The sequence below is a fragment of the Cygnus atratus genome, chromosome 3 (genome assembly GCF_013377495.2).
Source record: "Cygnus atratus isolate AKBS03 ecotype Queensland, Australia chromosome 3, CAtr_DNAZoo_HiC_assembly, whole genome shotgun sequence".
NCBI lineage: Eukaryota > Metazoa > Chordata > Aves > Anseriformes > Anatidae > Cygnus > Cygnus atratus.
Window position 1 is genome coordinate 57,363,960 of NC_066364.1, and position 17,852 is coordinate 57,381,811.

The window sequence follows — 17,852 nt, forward strand, 5'->3', positions numbered from 1 at the left end:
AGTTATTTTGTGACAACAGCATAGCTATCTTTTACATTAAACACGTTGTTTCAATGTTCAACCATGCAAGGAGAGGAAGCTCATGCAGGAATGGATAATGAAGGACTACGGTCCTCACCTAACACAGCTGTCGGCACAAGTGGATCATTGGGCACTGTAGGAAAACAAAGCTCATGAAGAAATACATTACCCTCAATTTGTGTATTTTTAAGAATAAAAACAACATACTTAAAGAGAAAAAAATCCAAGTGATAACTAAATCCTATTAATTTTGGTACAACAGAAAAAACAGAATGAATACAGAGTTCCAGAATGCATCCTGAATAAAAGAGAAATGAAAGGCAGTGATTTTGGACTTCAGAAATGTAATGATAAAGGCAAAGAGATCTTACCGAAATGAAATAAAGAAGGCATTACATGCAATTTAGTTTCTGAAAAGGCTCCTCCTTCACTATTGTTCTTTCTTCACAATAAAGGTTTGTATTCATAGAACCAGGTCCTTTCCTTTTAAACCTGTTCACTCATGTAATGCTTGAATAGCTCATCTCAAAATAAAATGGTATTTCTTTAAAGTCTTCCAAGGAATTTAAAAAAATGCATATTTACAGTTAATAGCTTTTTTTTTTAATGTGCTATAATAAAGATACTGCCCTTAATGAATATAGGAAAACCACAGATACACAGACGTAAATGTTTGAATAAAATGCACAGAATTTTATCATTTGCTATTATAACTAGAACTGTGCAGAGACAAATAAGTTGTTTCAGAAAGGAATGGCAGAATCCAGAATTTGGTTTTGTTCCAATGTGGAACAAAAAATTAAAATATCAACAGCTCTGTGACAAAATGGAGTTCAAATTCTGAAGCAATCTGTCTAATAGTTTGTCCCAGAGCTGAAACCCTGGAAACCTGAACAGTTCATTGCCCCAGAACAGATGATGGTCAGGAGAACTGAATCCTCCAACACCCCAAAAATCACGTACCTAGGAAGCTGGAAAACAGTGGTGCCAAACTCCTTTGCCAACCAACCAGGACAGCTGCAGTGGCTGGGGCTTGGGGGCTCTTGGCTTCAGGTTGGTCCATGCGGAAGGCTGCCCAAGTGCCTGGCAGCCCCAGCTCACTAATAGCCATGTAGATTCCTGATGGATACTTTGCCTGGGATCCACAATAACTTAGTCCAAATCAAACTGTAAAGCTGTCTCCGTGAATTTCAGTGCCAATAAGACATCAAACTTTGGGGAATTTTCAAACAGTTCTAGCTAAAACTGTGCACAAAAACTCACTAACCTACCATTTTTAATTGGTTATAAGACGCTTTAAATGTTAGCACTCTGCAGTTCTGCAGTTTGGTAAGCTTCAATAAACTGAGCCATAACCCTCCCCCAAACTCCATTTTCCTTAAAACAATCAGGAAAGAATTTAACAGCCTTAAGGGATGCATTTTGCAGAAGCATCATAAGCAGTACGGGAGGCAGGAGAAGGGAGACGGGAGAATGGGTGCCATGCCCAAAAAACAGAAAGTTCAGAAGCAGCTCAGACTGCTCAGAACTGTTTAAAGCCAAGCCCAGAAGTCCATGGTGCCGCGAGGTCAGGTTACTGCCAGCTCTATGGCAGAACTAGTTTACAGATGTAGTCAGTGGAGTATCTCCCTTTGGTGTAAGCCATACAGCAGATGCTGGAAGGCAGGCAGGCGGGACTTTCAGTGGTAGCTACAACCCACACACTTAACAGTCAGAAACCCAAACTGCCAAACTTTGTCAAAACCAGACATCTGGCAAAACTACAATAAAGAAATACAAATACAGAGCAAATCTGTGGGTATATTAACAAGCTTGTTCCTAAACTTCACAAACAGCAATGAAAATTGTCAATGTTTCCTTCTGTTATAATATTCTTACTGCCAAAAGAAAGAAATTAATTTGGACCTCAGATTATTATTCATTACAGACATGGTGTTATGCAGTAATATTTAACATGTTGGTATTAAATATCCTCATGAAGGAAAACTGTTTCAGAATTTGAGACATTTCTGAAATGTATTTTTTTCCCCAGAACAACAGTGCATACTGAAAGTACATAAAAATATTTAAATAATTGTCCATATACAACTAAGGATAACGTACAAATATATCTATTCAACCTTTGTATTTACGTGTCCTTCTAGCAAACCTGGAGCTTAGAATCGTTTTCATAAAAAAGTAGAACTGTTTTCCATGTTCCTACATGGAAACCTACTCTCTGAAATATCTCTGACTGCTGTACTTACATCTGGGGCTGAAGTTATGAGAATCCATAAATGTGATAGAAAGGGGATCCTCTGCATGCAGGGTGCTCTGGTCAGCATAACTTCTGTCCATTGCATTCACCATGTGCGTCATCTCCTGTCGGGTGGTCCCCATGGCATCCTTGCGCTTCTTTGCGAGTTTGCTGCCCAGCCAAAAGAAAAAACCCCAAGCACCTTAATGTTTGATGAACACTGATGTCTACAACAATAAATATCTATAATCCAAATGACTGAAAAGTTTGGCTGGTTTTCCTGTGTACACCTGTTCCAGCATGAAATCGATAAAACTATGCACCCTGCTATAAAAGAGTTACGACAGTATGTTTTCTGTACACACACGAATGCTGTAATTGAAGTTCTAACTTCTGTACCCTGATAATATCTTTTTCCTGCAGAGTAATTACACTAATATAAACAAATTAGAGAATATAATTACATTTTAACTGAAATGAAAAATAAGAAGCATCTGTGCATTCAGTTTTATCAACCATCTCCATTTAAATGTGTTTTGATTTTATAAATGGATAAATCAGTCCCCTTGGTTTCCTTATTAGGAAGAAATCATTTAACCTTCTGAATTACTTTGTTAGTTTTAAAAAAAAACAAACACACAACCATGAAATAACAAAAGAAACATAATTCTTTAATATGGATTCACATTACCTTTTATGTTAGAAGTTGTTCCTCCCATTTGGTATGCAACATACGACATGATACCATACTATCTTTGCTCCTGACACTGAACTTTTGTTATTTAAAAAACAAACAAAAAGCTCCCCACCATTCTGCATGCAGTTTGGGGATAGCTTACATTTTGATACTAACAGCCTTATACTCAGTATCACAGCAAAGCTGTTAGCAAAACCCAGTTTGTACAACTAACCCCCCAAATTAACAGCCAGTGCCCTTGAAGTGCACACTCAGGTGATATCTCTCAGTTCTTTCCTTTTGATGAAGAACTGAAGTAGCTTTCACTGTCCTCAGAAGTCAGATGGAAGCAGACTATATTTTAATTATCACTTTAAGACAATATTCTTAAAGCACAACCTCAAGTAGTACAAAGTATGCAAAGCAGTGAACCTTGGTTCTTCAGGAATCTGTAACATACATTAGACTGTTCTGTAATCTCAATATTTTCTTTCAGTTTTCATCTGAAGCTCTTAATTGTAATGTAGCAGATAGCCAACTATGTTTATTTGGATAAATCTGACACTACATGGGAGAGACACAATCATCACTGAAAATACTGTATTCTCAAAAATATGTTTAAAACACAGCTTAATTTCATGAGTCTTTTCTACATGAAGTACGGTGAGATACCTGGGTAAGTGCTTGTACAGCACTAATCTTATATTTCTCTAAACAAAAGGACTGTATGCTGTATTCTCTGATAACTTTAGGATTCTGTGCTGCGTTCTAGTATTAGCAGACAAAAAGAACATTAGCGGAAACTATCAATCCATGTACATGTTAAGCCCTGGGAACATCCACCAGAAATGACCTATACCATTCTCTAGGCGAGGGAGCACTTGATGTTTTGTATATTTTCTTCTCCAGTGTTGGAGAACTATTTCTCAAGAATCTTAGTTCAGAATAAAGGGCTACAAAGTAGACTACAGACGGACAAAGCACACCCAAGAATAACGAAGTTCTTCCACTAATCAGACTCATCTCCTTGTGCTTTTATTTCTTTCTATTTTTTCTTTTTCCTTTCACAGTATGATGGTAGTTTTTTGCAACTCTTCTTTTGTGCAACCAAAATCCCAAAGGTAGTAACTAAGCCTATCATTTTTCATCAAATCCTTGTGGTGTACATGAGAATTCTGTATATTTTAGTTGTTCAGTGAAAAGTAAAAAGCAAACAAACAAACAAAAAAACACCCAACGACAACAACAAAAAAGCAAAATACAAACCAGTGACAGCTGGATGCCTCCCCTGAAAGGTGTTATTTTCAATGTTTACTCCCAACATTCATATTTACTTAAGAAAAGTTAGTTTCAACAATACTCTGGTTGAACAAATATTTTAAATGAATATCATCAGAACTTCCAGAAGTGAAACTGCTTGAGCTTTATATCTGGTTCCCAATGCTATCAAAGCTTTCACAAAACTGGCATTTCTAGTTCAGACTTTTTTTTTTTTTTTTTTTTTTTTAAGTTTCAAAGCCTTTCAGATATCCTCCCTACACTGAAGACTGTATTTTTCTAAAGCCACCTCAGGAATGGAACAAAAAGACTATTACATCTCATCTGTCGACTGTATTAAGCCCTTCTTTGAAGCATCGCTTTGTAACAAAACTTGCTAGCTACGCTAAATAAATCAACAGCTATTACGCTTTCAAGTTATTAGCTTATTACAGTAGCTAGGTTTCTAATTCTTATGCTCTGCTTCAAATTCTAAAAAGGCCCATTGTGTTCTAGCACTGCTGCTCAATGTGAGGACAGTTTTATTGTTTAACAGCTCCCAACTCCCTGCAGGCTTGACTTTTTCTCCTTTTCTTTTTTTTCCTTCATTCGGCTAAAGGCATACGCAATCGATGCTTGATGCCAGTTAGGCAAATCATTATGTAGCACTCGAGGCTGGCAGAAGTGTGAAGGGTTCTCCTTCCGAGCTGAGGGACCCCATGGCCTGACCCTGTCCAGGTGGGCGGTGCGGTGGGAGCTGGAGGGGAGAAGCACTCCGTCCATCCTAGTGTGAAACTCTGCAGTTAATTATCTCTGGCTGAAGCAATTGTTATTTAACAAGGAAATTAGAATTTGTCACAATAAACTGGAGAATGGCAGTTAGCTAAGCCAGCTTAGTTTTTTTAATTTTCAAGTTTGTTTAAAGAAGTCCACTAATCTGCTTAAAAATGTGGAAGAGCGTCACTATCAGACACAACCAGTTCATCAAAGGACTCGAGTGCACTCTCAGATCCTTCACTGAAGTCAAGGGCTTTATGCATTTCTTTAAAATCAACAATGTGTACAACTGCTTTGCTCAGTCACAGCCCAAACCGCTGCAGCCCTCACAAACTCACTTGGGCACCACCACATAGAAAAACACCAATTCTACTTCAGTGAAGCAAAACCTTAGGCAAACCAGCATTATACAGTAAGATCCACACTTTAAAATGTGTCTGTAAAGCACCTGACAATCAAATCAACAGGTACAGACCTCTTCACAAAATATATTTCTGTTAAAAATAAATAAATAAATAAAAATCCAAAACATTCCTAGCACTGGTAGGGCAACAACCTGTTTGTAGAGGTCTGGCATCTGGGCATCTGTGGAGGGTAAGTGCTGCATCAGCCACTTCTGACCTGATGCGCTGAGAAAGCAATCTGTGATTTACAAGCACGGGTCTCTAGCTAGGAAATGGGAAAGCAGATTTTTTTCTTAGTGTGATGTGTCAATGTGAACCATAATGTAAATTAAATTATGATTACAATAAACTAAAATGATAGTTATGAGAAAAACTGTAGCAAAAAGCAAAAGTGTCAATATACAGTTAGAAATACAATATCCCTTTAAAAAAAAAATCAATAAAAACAAACCAGAGTAAGAATAAGAGAAACAATGAAATAAGCAATTTTTCAAGCCTGAGAATAAGGAGAAATAATTATCAATAAAACTTTAGGCAAATTACAAAGACTTTTCCTTTTTTTTTTTTTTTTTAAAAGGGATACTGCATCTTTAAAACATGTAAAATAGTAAGTCACCCGTATTCTACTTACAGATAGTAGGAGTAAGAATAGTAGCTCCTCCTGGCAAGCAAATCACAGACAGTGGAAAAAGAGAAGCAATGGTGAATGAAAAGCGTGACTCTGTCACATTCAATAAAGCAGAGAAATGTGCGTTTAAAAAAAAAATTGAAAAATTCATGTTTCTTTGGTTAGCATTTCAACTTGCTCATGCACAAACTAGCCTTACTTTGCCATGCAATTAAAAAAAATACATTAGCATATAAAAATGATTGTTTTTTTAGAAAGATCACTTGAGAAAATTACATGCTGAGATTTTATTTATTGCCAAAAAAATTGAAAATTAAATGGATTGTGTACTTTCAACATGCAGTTCAGCATAATATAACGATCATCACCTAAATGTCATGACAAGTGAACAGCTGTGTACAAATCTTGTGCAGAAAATATGCTTTTTACTTTTCAGTTACAAAAAATAAAGATCGCATTAATAAATACATTTAATCAGAAATTTCATGTAATTCATTTTAACATCTTTTTTGGTACACAGGTGTATACATGTATGTTTGTATACATGTTATATGTAGCTATACAAGTACACACATTTTAGAGAATGACATTTACAACAGGTATGTGTGTACTGACATATACCACACATTTCCTGAATACAAACATACACTTTATATTTTAAACTCTTACAATTGGAAATGCTGATGTATTCATGCTAAGCATTAAAAATATGGAAGGTAACAAATGGAAGGAAATGAAATACATTTGGAAATAGTTCAACAATGACTAAAAAACAAAACAAAACAAAAAATGGCATTGCTTGTTAAAGATGCAGTATCCCTTTTCTTAGTTGGTTTGATTACTCCAGTAAAACTCTGTAAGAGCTGTTAAGAGCTTCATTCAGCAAAACTTCAAACCAATTCATACAAAATGATGAGGAGAAGCCTAAAACATCTCAAGCACATGAAAAAACAGCTTAGTACTCCATCTTAAAGTAAAAAATAATGCTGCATTTAAACAGATTTAGGTATCTATGGCAGTGCATGAGGCTTTAGAAAACAAAGAAGATGCAGAAACCATTGTTTTATTGATGTTTCTGTGTAATAAGTTTGTGGTCAATTCAGGCACCAAAAGGGATACTACATAATGGATCAGTGAACATGTGCACTACAGCAGATGATTAAAACTGATCAGTTTTCAGTCCGACCATGCTAACTGAGGTGTGTTTATGTACGTGTGAACGTGTCAGTGTTGGTATGACTGCTCCTGGCTTGCTTATACGAATAGCCCTGGTTCACTCGATGGACTAAGTTACCTCAGGTGTACAATCTGTGCTTGTCACAAGAGACCCTGACTAAAGCTGAGATTAAAAAAAATTGGCCCACTTTCCCCGGGGGGGGGGGCGGGAGGACCCACCTACAAAATACACAACAGACAACCAATTAAACTACCATGAGGAAAAATTACCAAACATTAAAGGTTCATTAAATGGGTTAATTTCACACCTATTTTGAATACAGAATAGTAGAGGAGCTTAGAAATGTTATGTACTTTAGAATGATGATCAAGTATCATTCCCTAAGAGGGTCCTGCCTTCGCAGGGTCAGAGAAGAGAAGGGAGAAAAGGAAAATTTTAAGGTATCATTTCACTGGTGTAATTAACTCACTTTCATCAGACAATTCAACAATGAAAGTACAAGTCTAAAATAACTCTGAATGCACGAGCTAAAAAGGACAGTAAAATCAAACAAATAGAGTTTGTACCTATTTCTTTCGTTACTTGCAAAACTAGCCAAACCCACCTGGAAATGACTGACAATATACATCAGTAGACAGTCTCTCTCTCTCTTTCTCTCTCTCTCACACACACACACAGTCGTCTATTAAACATGAGGGGAGCACTGCAACACACAGCGAGAAGATGGCACTCCCCAGCACGTATCTCGCAATAATCATGTAAAATAGAGATTCCTTTCTGAAAGCTGGAAAACAACTTCTTGTTGGTTTTGTTCCTCAAAAGTTGTGTAAATAAAGAAAACCACCTGACTGCATGTCTTTTTTTGCACATGATGGGTTGGATCTTTTGCATATGTGTTAATTCTCAACCACAGAGGTAAACAACAGAGAAAAGTAAAAGCAATTTTGGGAAAAATCACATATGTAGCTAACTAACACAGAACACTGTAAGCATACCTAATGTTTCTAATGCAGACGTTTCTCCTCCAAGTTATATACCTCCAGAGATAATTGTAAAAAGGCAATAAATTAAAAAAATCTAATGGAAATCAGTAATTATAACATATAGAATGATCTTAGGCACAATTTTAATGTTTTCTTACTTTTTAAAAAGAATAGAAAGCTGTATTTTCAGAGGAACATTTGCAACAATCACAAATATACCCTTCATTAAGAATTCTGCAGAGGGAAAGGGAAGGCAGTGCACAACCCCCTGGAAGACAAAGGTCTCATTCTACGCAAGAGCAAATCAGTTCGTGCACTGTGAAGGGGACGGGCCAGGGAAAGCGTGCAGAGAGAGAGAAAAAAACTGTTTGTATCAGGAGCTATGGTGCTATGACTACAAATTCATAGAGACATGTTATGAACTTTTATGCCAGGTTAAAAGAGTTGCAACTACTGGGAAGTCAACACTCTTAAAAAATGCACAAGCAATGCTTTAGCACAGTTTACATGCAGCAGCGTTTTGTGCTGAAACACAGTTTACACGCAGTACTTTTTTGCTGAGTTCTCATTTTACAGTTCCCAAAGATGGCGCTATTGCTTATTTTCTAAGGAAGCACTAAAAAATTAAAATTCATTCAGATAAATACACTTTTAAACAATTTCATGCACTAAGGACTCACTAGATAATTTTACAGTGATGTGGTATGACTTTTAAGAAAAAACTAGGTTTACAAGAGCATAAACAGAGGTATAAAATTACATTATTTTGCAAGTTGGATAATATATGGATACAAACAACTCATTAGAGCTGCATATAGAAAACCAAATTCATTAGGTGATTACAACATAAAAAGTGCAGTAAGTTACTCTTATTTTGCCTCAAAAAAAATAGGATCCATTAATTTCAATTCCACTCATTCTAATGTTTTGTACATTCCTCCAACTGCAACTTAAAACCACTTGGAAATGAGTAAGTATGAGAAAAAGTATAGTTACTGGATTGCAAATATAAAGTAATCCTCTCTTTAAATCCATCATAAGAATCACAGAAGGAAGGAAGGAAGGAAGGAAGGAAGGAAGGAAGGAAGGAAGGAAGGAAGGAAGGAAGGAAGGGGAAAAAAGAAAAAATCAGGAAATACAATGAATTCATCCAAAAGCTGATGTGAATTACTGGTCCTGAAACTTTATTTATTGATTTATTTGAAGACCTGTAAGAAAAAATCCATTGATTTATTGTTGTTTGATATAGAGGAAAAAAAGTGGGATCTTCACAGATCATTTTCTTACCTTTTTTTGACAATTAATATGACAACAAGGAGAAGCAGGATGAATACCAGAATTCCAGCACTTATTCCTGCTATTTTCACCACTCTGTCTGTCTGTTTTGCTGGATCCGGAATCACCTCAGGTTCTTCTGTTGCTGCTGCTAAATGAATCAAAACAAAAGTTGTGTAAATTTGTAAGTACTAGAAACATGAAAATTAACATTGATGATAATCTCCACTATTTGTGTATGTTAATATAGTAGCCAAAATATTGGATACATGCATCGTGTGGCCAAAATATGTACATATACGTATATAGATACACTATGCATTTCAATCTATACGACATACACATCTGCAACACCAAGTATGTGTGTATACAGCTGCGTATATATAATTTCATGTATACAGAAGTGTTACATGCATCTGGATTTTCAAACACACTACTGTATTTATTACAAACCAGAAGTATGTTTTTACAGAGACAATCTATCGACTGAATCACCATCACTACCTTCACTGTTACTTTTTCAGATACTAAATGTGGAATATTTAACACAGAAGAGCAAGATTATGTAACTCACAAACAGTAAATCAAACTTTCTTAACCAAGCTGCAGCCAGCACCCAAAACTCTAGTCTTTCCCTCTTACATCCAGCTCCAGCTCACCTTCGTTGACTAATTCACCTAGCAGCATCTAGTCTGAGACCTGCATCCTATACCATAAATCAGTTTTACTGTAAGTATGACTTGAAATTTTGATTCTCCACATAAGGCCATCCACAAATCCAAGCCTAAAGTCAGCAGTAGTTTTATTTCTGTGTATAAGCCCTGAAAAAAAATCACTGTTCTACACAGAGATGAAACCACTCTGTAACACAGCTGACTGGGCTGAGGCCACAGGTTACATCAGAGAGGAAAACAGAATATTTCAAAGTGCACAGCCACTCAGTCTGCACCTTTCTACATCACAGTCTAGCGTACAAAGGATCAGGAACATGGGATTTTTCAGCCTGGTGGAAATATCAAAAAGTGTTAATAAGTTTCAGCCAGGGGTAAAATCCCATGAGGTGTTTACTTGTAAAACAGCTAACAGTTCTTAAGTTTTCTGGTTCCTTCTCACTTTCTAACTCCGTGGCTCAAAGCTTTGCCTTTCCCCTGCTCCCAGGCATGGCTACCTTCTCTCTCTCTCTCTCTGGCCAGTTTCCCCTCCCTCTCCAACAGGTACACAGCAGATGCCACTCAACCTCTCCCCTCTCACAGCAGCCACACGTGAAGTATTTACAAGTCTTTGGTGTCACTGTGCCTATGCTGTTAATCACCAAATATCCTTTACACTGAAACTAAAATGCTTCTCAGGAGACCAACAAAATGAAAAAGAATGATAAACTAGGTAAAGCCACACCAGAGAAAGACTATCATTCCCTCAAAAACCTCCTCAGAGCTCCTCTTAGAAAACCACTCGAGTCAAGAGCAGTGATAATTACAGCCTAATGCTTTTAACCATATTACTCACAACATTTCTATTTGGGCTTCCTGTGCTGAAAGACTAATACCTTTTGGGGGAAGGATCAGGCTGTATTTAAAAATAATTCTTTATTACTTGCTTCCATAACCTCCACCACAGCAGTATCTTAACCACTTACTAACACCTTATCCGCAGAGGTAGGAACGTGCTGTATTGCAGACACCCCTGCAAGAGCTGGGCAGACAGTGAGAAATCTGGCAGTGCTTTAATCATAAAGCTTAATCAGCATCATAAGACTTCATCACTGTAATCATCTCTCTCCCCTACAGCTTGAACTCTATCCACCGAGAAATACGAAATGCTTCCCTCTTTGTGTAAATACATGTCTGTCTGTACCCTTGTTGGACTTGATATTGAACATTTTGTTTGTTTTATGTGTGTTGTTTAAGTGTCTTGGGGGCAAGAGTCTGTATCAGGCAAATGGCGTGTGTCTGTGTAGCTGCATATACACAACATACTCTCAGACAAGCTAGAAGTAATGCCAGATAACCATACGATGCTGTCTAACAGGAAATGACGGGGATGACTTTTGAAGTGGAATTGCAAGAATAAGGTGTTCAAGATTCTCAACACTCAAAATCAATCAACTGGCAACCTACTGGGTTGAACATGACAAACGTGAATGAACATTTGAGAAGCAGCAGAGTCAAAAGACAAATCAGAAAGGCCAATGAAAGTTAAACTATAAATGGCTTTATGTGTGAATGGGAAAAAACTCATGTTTATTGTATGGGGTACTGAGAAGCAGCAAGGATGTGGGAACAGAGGAGAGGGATCATGCTGGAGCACAACGGTAGCTGTGGGGTGTGGAACCACCTCGAGTACCATGACTGCAGCTGAGTAGCTCTGACCATGCAAAGGTAAGAACTACTCAAGCTGCAAAATAGCAAAGGCCTGCACAAGAGATTTAGTTGTGTGGATGGATGTATGGAGATTTAAGGTCCTGCTTCTGAGACATCTCAAAATACGAATTACAAGAACTGGATGCGACTTGAACATGCACTTTGAAAGCTGAAGACTCAAAAATGCATCCAAAGCAGAAGCTTTGAGCCATGACAAGGGTGGTGGTATTTTCACAGGAGTATTGGTGAGAGATGAGAGAGTAAAGGGGAAAGAGTAAAGGGGAAAGAGTAAAGGCAGCTGTCTCAGACTTCTCTGCAGAAAGGTACAACCCCTGTTGCTCATTACAGTAACCTGCGGAATAGGTTAGAGCCATGTTTTAAATATATCTCTTGGCCACACACAATGTTAGTTCATTCACAAAAGTTACCTTAGAGTAAGAACTCTATACTTCTGAGAAACTCCGAAGGAAAGATAACTGAGGGAGATTACTTATTCTCCTAGCTTTGGCAGGGGTGTTTTGTTATATATTCTGTAATAAATAGTTGAGTAAGGATGTTCAGTAACTGTTCAAAATGCAGCTTTCTGTCCAAGTTTTTAGAACAACAGCAGAGAACCAGGAGAATATCAATTGCTTGTCCACTTATTCTGGTTTCTTCACATTACGGGGTTTGAAATAAGAGACAGTAACTCATTCTGTGAGCTGTAATGCTGTTTAGGAGATAAAGCTGCTGCCCACTGGAAACATACCACAGAGTCCTAAATTACAGGAGAAAAATTACACTGAACAGTTATAGACTAAGCAAGTATATACCAATGGTTGAATATCATATATCCAAAATATTAAAATATATGGTCAAAATGCTACCCCCCTCCCCAGTATCAACAGTAAAATTCCTTTCAGCTTGAACCTAGGATTATTATATGTATGTTTCAAGCAATAGATAATACATACATTCTCCAGACTAAATGTTACATTTGGGGATTATATGAAAGCAATTATAGATATAAATCACACTGCAATAGATTATTTATATGCATGTGCATTGTATGCACAAGTTTTTATTATTTTGAAGGAGCTACTGAATGTAGCATAGAATTAGTTAAAGAAATGTATGAATCTGAAAGTATTTCATATTATTTTTGTTTTAATTTTGATAGTTATTTTATTGATTTATGCCTTTGACTACTTCTAGTCTAAGAAAGCATCTGTACCAACAAACAGATCTAATACAGGAAAAAAAGATTTACACAGGAAATTAAAAAAAAATCTGTATACATAACTGTGTTAATTAGGTGGTACTGCTGTTCCTGTAATTGTGGCAAACACGCACATTTTGATAAGCTATGACTTACAAAATATAGCATTGCCAGAGACACAGTACCATATTCCAGACCAGAGCATATTATGATACTGCAATGGCTTGTGTGAGCTTATTACACAAATAGACGCAAAGGACAAAACCACAGAAACCTGGTGCCTGTGTTAAACCCCCACTATAAGATCATGTCTCCTAGTTGCTGATTGCTCAAGGACTACAGTGGCAAGAGTTTCTCCGAGAATTTGCTCTCTCTGTCCTCTAGACTACAAGACTGCTAGGAATTTTCTTTTTCTCCAAAGTGGTTCTGTAGGCTGAATTGCTTTTGCCAAACAAAGCAACACCACGAACACAGCAGCTTTCAGGCTATTTTTTTATGTGTTGGTTCCCAAAATAGTATACCACTGTAGGTTCCTATGTATATTTTGGGTAGACTAGTACTTCTCATGTAACCACATCCCCCCTTTTTATCTAACAATTACTAGTAATTTTTTCATCTTTCTGCTTTTACCCATTTGTTTCTAGAAAAGGACTTTCCTACATTAATGTTAACATATGTTCTGTGTAAGATTAACTAACACTACTTCACAGTTTCTCTTCTGGTGATTTGTGAATATCAAAATCATTCAATTTTCCACTACTTTATATTTCTAAATAAAGTAAGATTGTCAAAAAATATTTAAATTATAAAAAATCCTACCTTACTCATTCCTTTTTTTTTTTTTTAATTTTAATTTTTAACTATCTTATCTTCAATCCTTTCAGATACTTTGAACAGTAGACTGGATTAAAAGACACTTTCTCAAGTTGAAAAAGAATCCAGCATGATGACAAATGATGATTCCAGGAAAATGGACTCTGTATTGGCTATTAATTCCTTTGGCTAGCCTTACTCTAACAGGCATTTAACTAAGCATATGATTTTACAGCATCTTTGCAAATCTGTGTTATACTATCTTTTTCAAAATTTGACCCTACAAGTCTTTATGCATCTTGCATAAAATTTACAAGAAGAGTTTCTGTTCTGAAACAGAGAGTAATTACATTTTCTCCCCCTATAGGAACAGCTGTCTACACAGAAGATTTATCAGCTGAATTGGGAAGGGAACGCTTGATTCTTTGACTTATCTGTTTTCTTTCCTTGTAAATGAAGTAGCAGTAGCAGCAATCATATTCCACAGTCCCATTCACAAAATTTGTAAACCACTTCATCTAGTGATTTTGGCTCTGTACATTACCAGTAATTGTCGCCATGGAAGTAGTAGTTTTCCTTGTTTTCACAGATACTTACAGACTAGTCAATCAGTTGACTTCCATGAAGAACAGCAAGAACGTGAACTGTGAACAGAGACTAGGATGGGTAATACTCTCAAGGACAGCAAAAATCTAAATAATTGTTGAGGTAGAGTCTATCTCATTCTCATAAATTTCTGTTTTATTAAATTCCTCTAAAATTTGTTACAATGTTTTTAATCACATACACCTAAAATTCCAACACCCACTTCTAAAACTGCCTAATATTCATATCTAATTCTTAAAGTATACTGTGGCATAAGGAATCCAGTCACGCCACATATTGCTTTCCTGTCTTCTTCCTTCTGTGGCTCAGAATTTACACATAGCCTTGCAAAATTGTCAGAAAATTTATGAGACTCAGCACAAAATCTATTCATATATACCTTCCTAAGGAGATGGTGCTGGAATGAATATAATGATATTCTACTCGCTCATCCAAACAAAATTATTCAAGCAGAAAAGGCTGGTAGGATTTTGCAGGGCTGCTAGTATGGCCCCACTTAGAGAACAGCCAGCCTTCTAAAAGACAGCTTTTAAATCAGAGGTTTTAAACATGATTTTGTACATAACCTTCTTAACATACTGTTTGACTCCCTGAACATTCACACCATTTTATGCAGTGTTTCCTTTCTGTGAGTTAGGGAAGAAATTCTGTTTTATGCATGATTAAAGCTGCTATTTGATTACACTGTATTTTCTTTGAATGTTAATTTCTGTTTGTGGCAGGTCTTTGAATTCACACAAACTGGTGTTATTGCTGCATAGCTTGATATTCAAAATAACTCTGTTCCAGATAATCTGGTCTGCACCTTTGTTATGTGGCATTCAAAAAGTTTTAATTAAAAACAGGAATGACGTCTGAATGAGTTCAACAAGGTAACATCAGGATAACATCAAATGAAACTGGTGCTTCATCCAGCTCTGGCAATATGTCAGTCTACCACCTGAGAAAAGGGCTCTTTGAGAAACTAAGTGAGATTCTCTGATAAATATTTTCTTTCAGATTGGTCTGACTTGCGTTTTAATCATCTGCCCAGAAAGACCGTTCTGTCTCCATCAGTTTTGTTTTGCTGCTGCTTTGCTAGAATGATAATCACTGTATAATTAAGGATTTTTTTAGAAGTCTGAAAGTTAATTAATAAATTCAAGTTCAGATAGAGAAGATGCCTAACCCCTTTTAGCTTAATTGCTACGTGCCCCTCCCCCCCCCCCAAAAAAAAAAGTCTTGGCTGATTCTATGTGATGAAAACACTTGAATGCACTTTTGCAGGGAGCAGCAAGGTGGAATATGCAACTTGTTCCAGCAAACAGTGCACACGATTCACGTAATCTTACAGGTTTCCTCATGTGAGTCATGGTTTAGCACATTGCTGGCCTCTCTTTAAGGAAGAAGATTTTTCTTCTTCAGATCATAAGCTGGAAATAACGATGGAAGCATTTACTGAGGAAGGAACGCCCACAATTCTCCCTTCTCTACTTTTTCCAATGAGCTCTTTTGGAATACAGCTTCTGGAAGATGAACTCATGCCAGGAATTCACCAGAGTTTGAGCATATCTAGGCAGTTGTGTCCAGGACTCTAAATTACAGCTTTCTAGGGTAATGCAACTAAGCAGAAAAATTGTATTTGATAATGGACTGAAAACGTGATTCCCTGAGCTGTGTTTTGAAGTGTCAGACTCATCCTCATCACCATGGTGACATTTGACCCAAGGAAAAGAGTTTTTCAGGCTCTGCTGGTGGAAAGGGGATGCTTGACACCATCAGCCTCCTGTTCCATGCCCATCCTCAAGGAAGAAGGTAATGAAGTGATGCTGAGATGACACCTGCTGCTGCTGCTGCTGCCTCACTTTGTATTGCAACATACAACACCCATCCACGTCCTCGCATGTGCCCCTTACCAGGGCAGAGGGGGAGGTGTTACAGAAGGCACAAACTATGCCTAGCAGAGAGGGCTTCAAGGTCCCAAAGCTTTGTGAGGTTATGATTTTTCCTCTGTATGGAAAATAGTCAGATATCACTGTTCTCCATGTAAAAGTCATTACTGCAGAAATGGATATAGACACTGTTTCATTGGCCCCTACTGAAGAAGCTTTGTGATCCCTCTCAAAGGATGGCTTACATGAAAAACTGAAAGTAATACAGCTTCAGGCTAACCTCTAGTCAGATGTGGGATGGTATAAAATGTCGTAGAAGTTAAGCACAGAAAGTCCCACAGGTGGCTTTGCATACAAACGCAGTACCATGTAAACAGGTGAACACCTTCCTACATGCCCTACTTCCCAGATAATGCAGAAAAATAGCTTGAACATTTATATTTATTTATATGCATTTTTAATCAATTAAACAAACTAGCACATTGTATCTTGCCCTATAATAATGAGAATGCTACCTGGAAATTCCAATATATTATATACGTTTATATATAAGAGACAGATTCCTGGTATTGTTAATATAGGTACATATTGTTTTGATAACTCACATATAATCAAAAAAATATCAATTCCATCATTTCCACTCTCCAGAACTTTCACATCAGCCAACTGTTTATTACTATTGTGTTAGAAAACCACAGGAAAAACATAATCAGATGAATCAGGTGTCTTCTGCTACTAGGGACTGATACTAAAATTAATGAGGATTTACTCTTGCAATGTTCCACTGAGAAGCAATTTAAGTTCACAATGACTACTACGCAAACAGTAATGTCCATGAATTTATAACCAATTATAACAGAGTTGACCTTAAAAGATTCAGAAGGATCAAGAGAAAAAGTGCTGAATCTGTTTGCCTCACTAACTGTGAAACCTTGGACAATGTGCAGATGAATAGAGCTGAAGTCAGAACAGTGCTGAGGAGACAATGTTCCAGCAGAACTCAATGCCCTGCTGTCCATAGGTCACATAAGAAGAACAGATTAGTGCCTTCAATGCATTTCTACACCTGCCATTTAGACTTGTGCATATGCTTTGTAGATGCTTTAATATCCTTCCAAATACTGCAAGGACAGGACTTGGGTATAACAAATGAAGATGTTTAGTGCATCTTAAAATCTCCAGGTTGTACAGATTCTGATTTGCAAGTTGTTATCCTAATGTGAGAGACAGCAGTTTATGTAAACATAACTAAGCTAGCCATGAGACAGACATTTTTCTCCCCTCTCCGCCCCTTCAGTACTACCTTATCTTCAGAACAAATGAGAACAAATCTTTAGAACCCTTTTCAAATGGGAAGACGTTAAAGAGATGTTAAAGGTATTAAAGATGTTTCAAATCTTTAGAATTCTTTTCGGAATAAGACTCTCTTGAGCCATTTGATGTTATTCATACAGTAGCCAATATTCAACAAAACTAAAGACTCACACCAATTTTTTCTTCATTGCATGTATACCAACAGACCTTGAAAAAGATATGTAAGAAAAAAGATTTACTAAATATATAAATGAAT

At 36.9% G+C, this 17,852-nt stretch overlaps 1 protein-coding gene across 2 annotated transcripts in view; it reads right to left on the bottom strand.

Moving 5' to 3' along the window:
- The window catches only part of PTPRK (protein tyrosine phosphatase receptor type K), a 418,532-nt gene that overhangs the window by 30,956 nt on the left and 369,724 nt on the right, over positions 1-17,852 (bottom strand). The window contains exons 14-16 of one of the 2 annotated variants that reach the window (XM_035538685.2): positions 9,447-9,585; positions 2,268-2,428; positions 119-154 (exon numbers count right to left, since the gene is read on the bottom strand). In XM_035538685.2, the coding sequence (XP_035394578.1) occupies positions 119-154; positions 2,268-2,428; positions 9,447-9,585 (336 nt within the window). The remainder of the gene's footprint in view (positions 1-118; positions 155-2,267; positions 2,429-9,446; positions 9,586-17,852) is intronic. The other variant, XM_035538686.2, reaches the window with a different exon arrangement.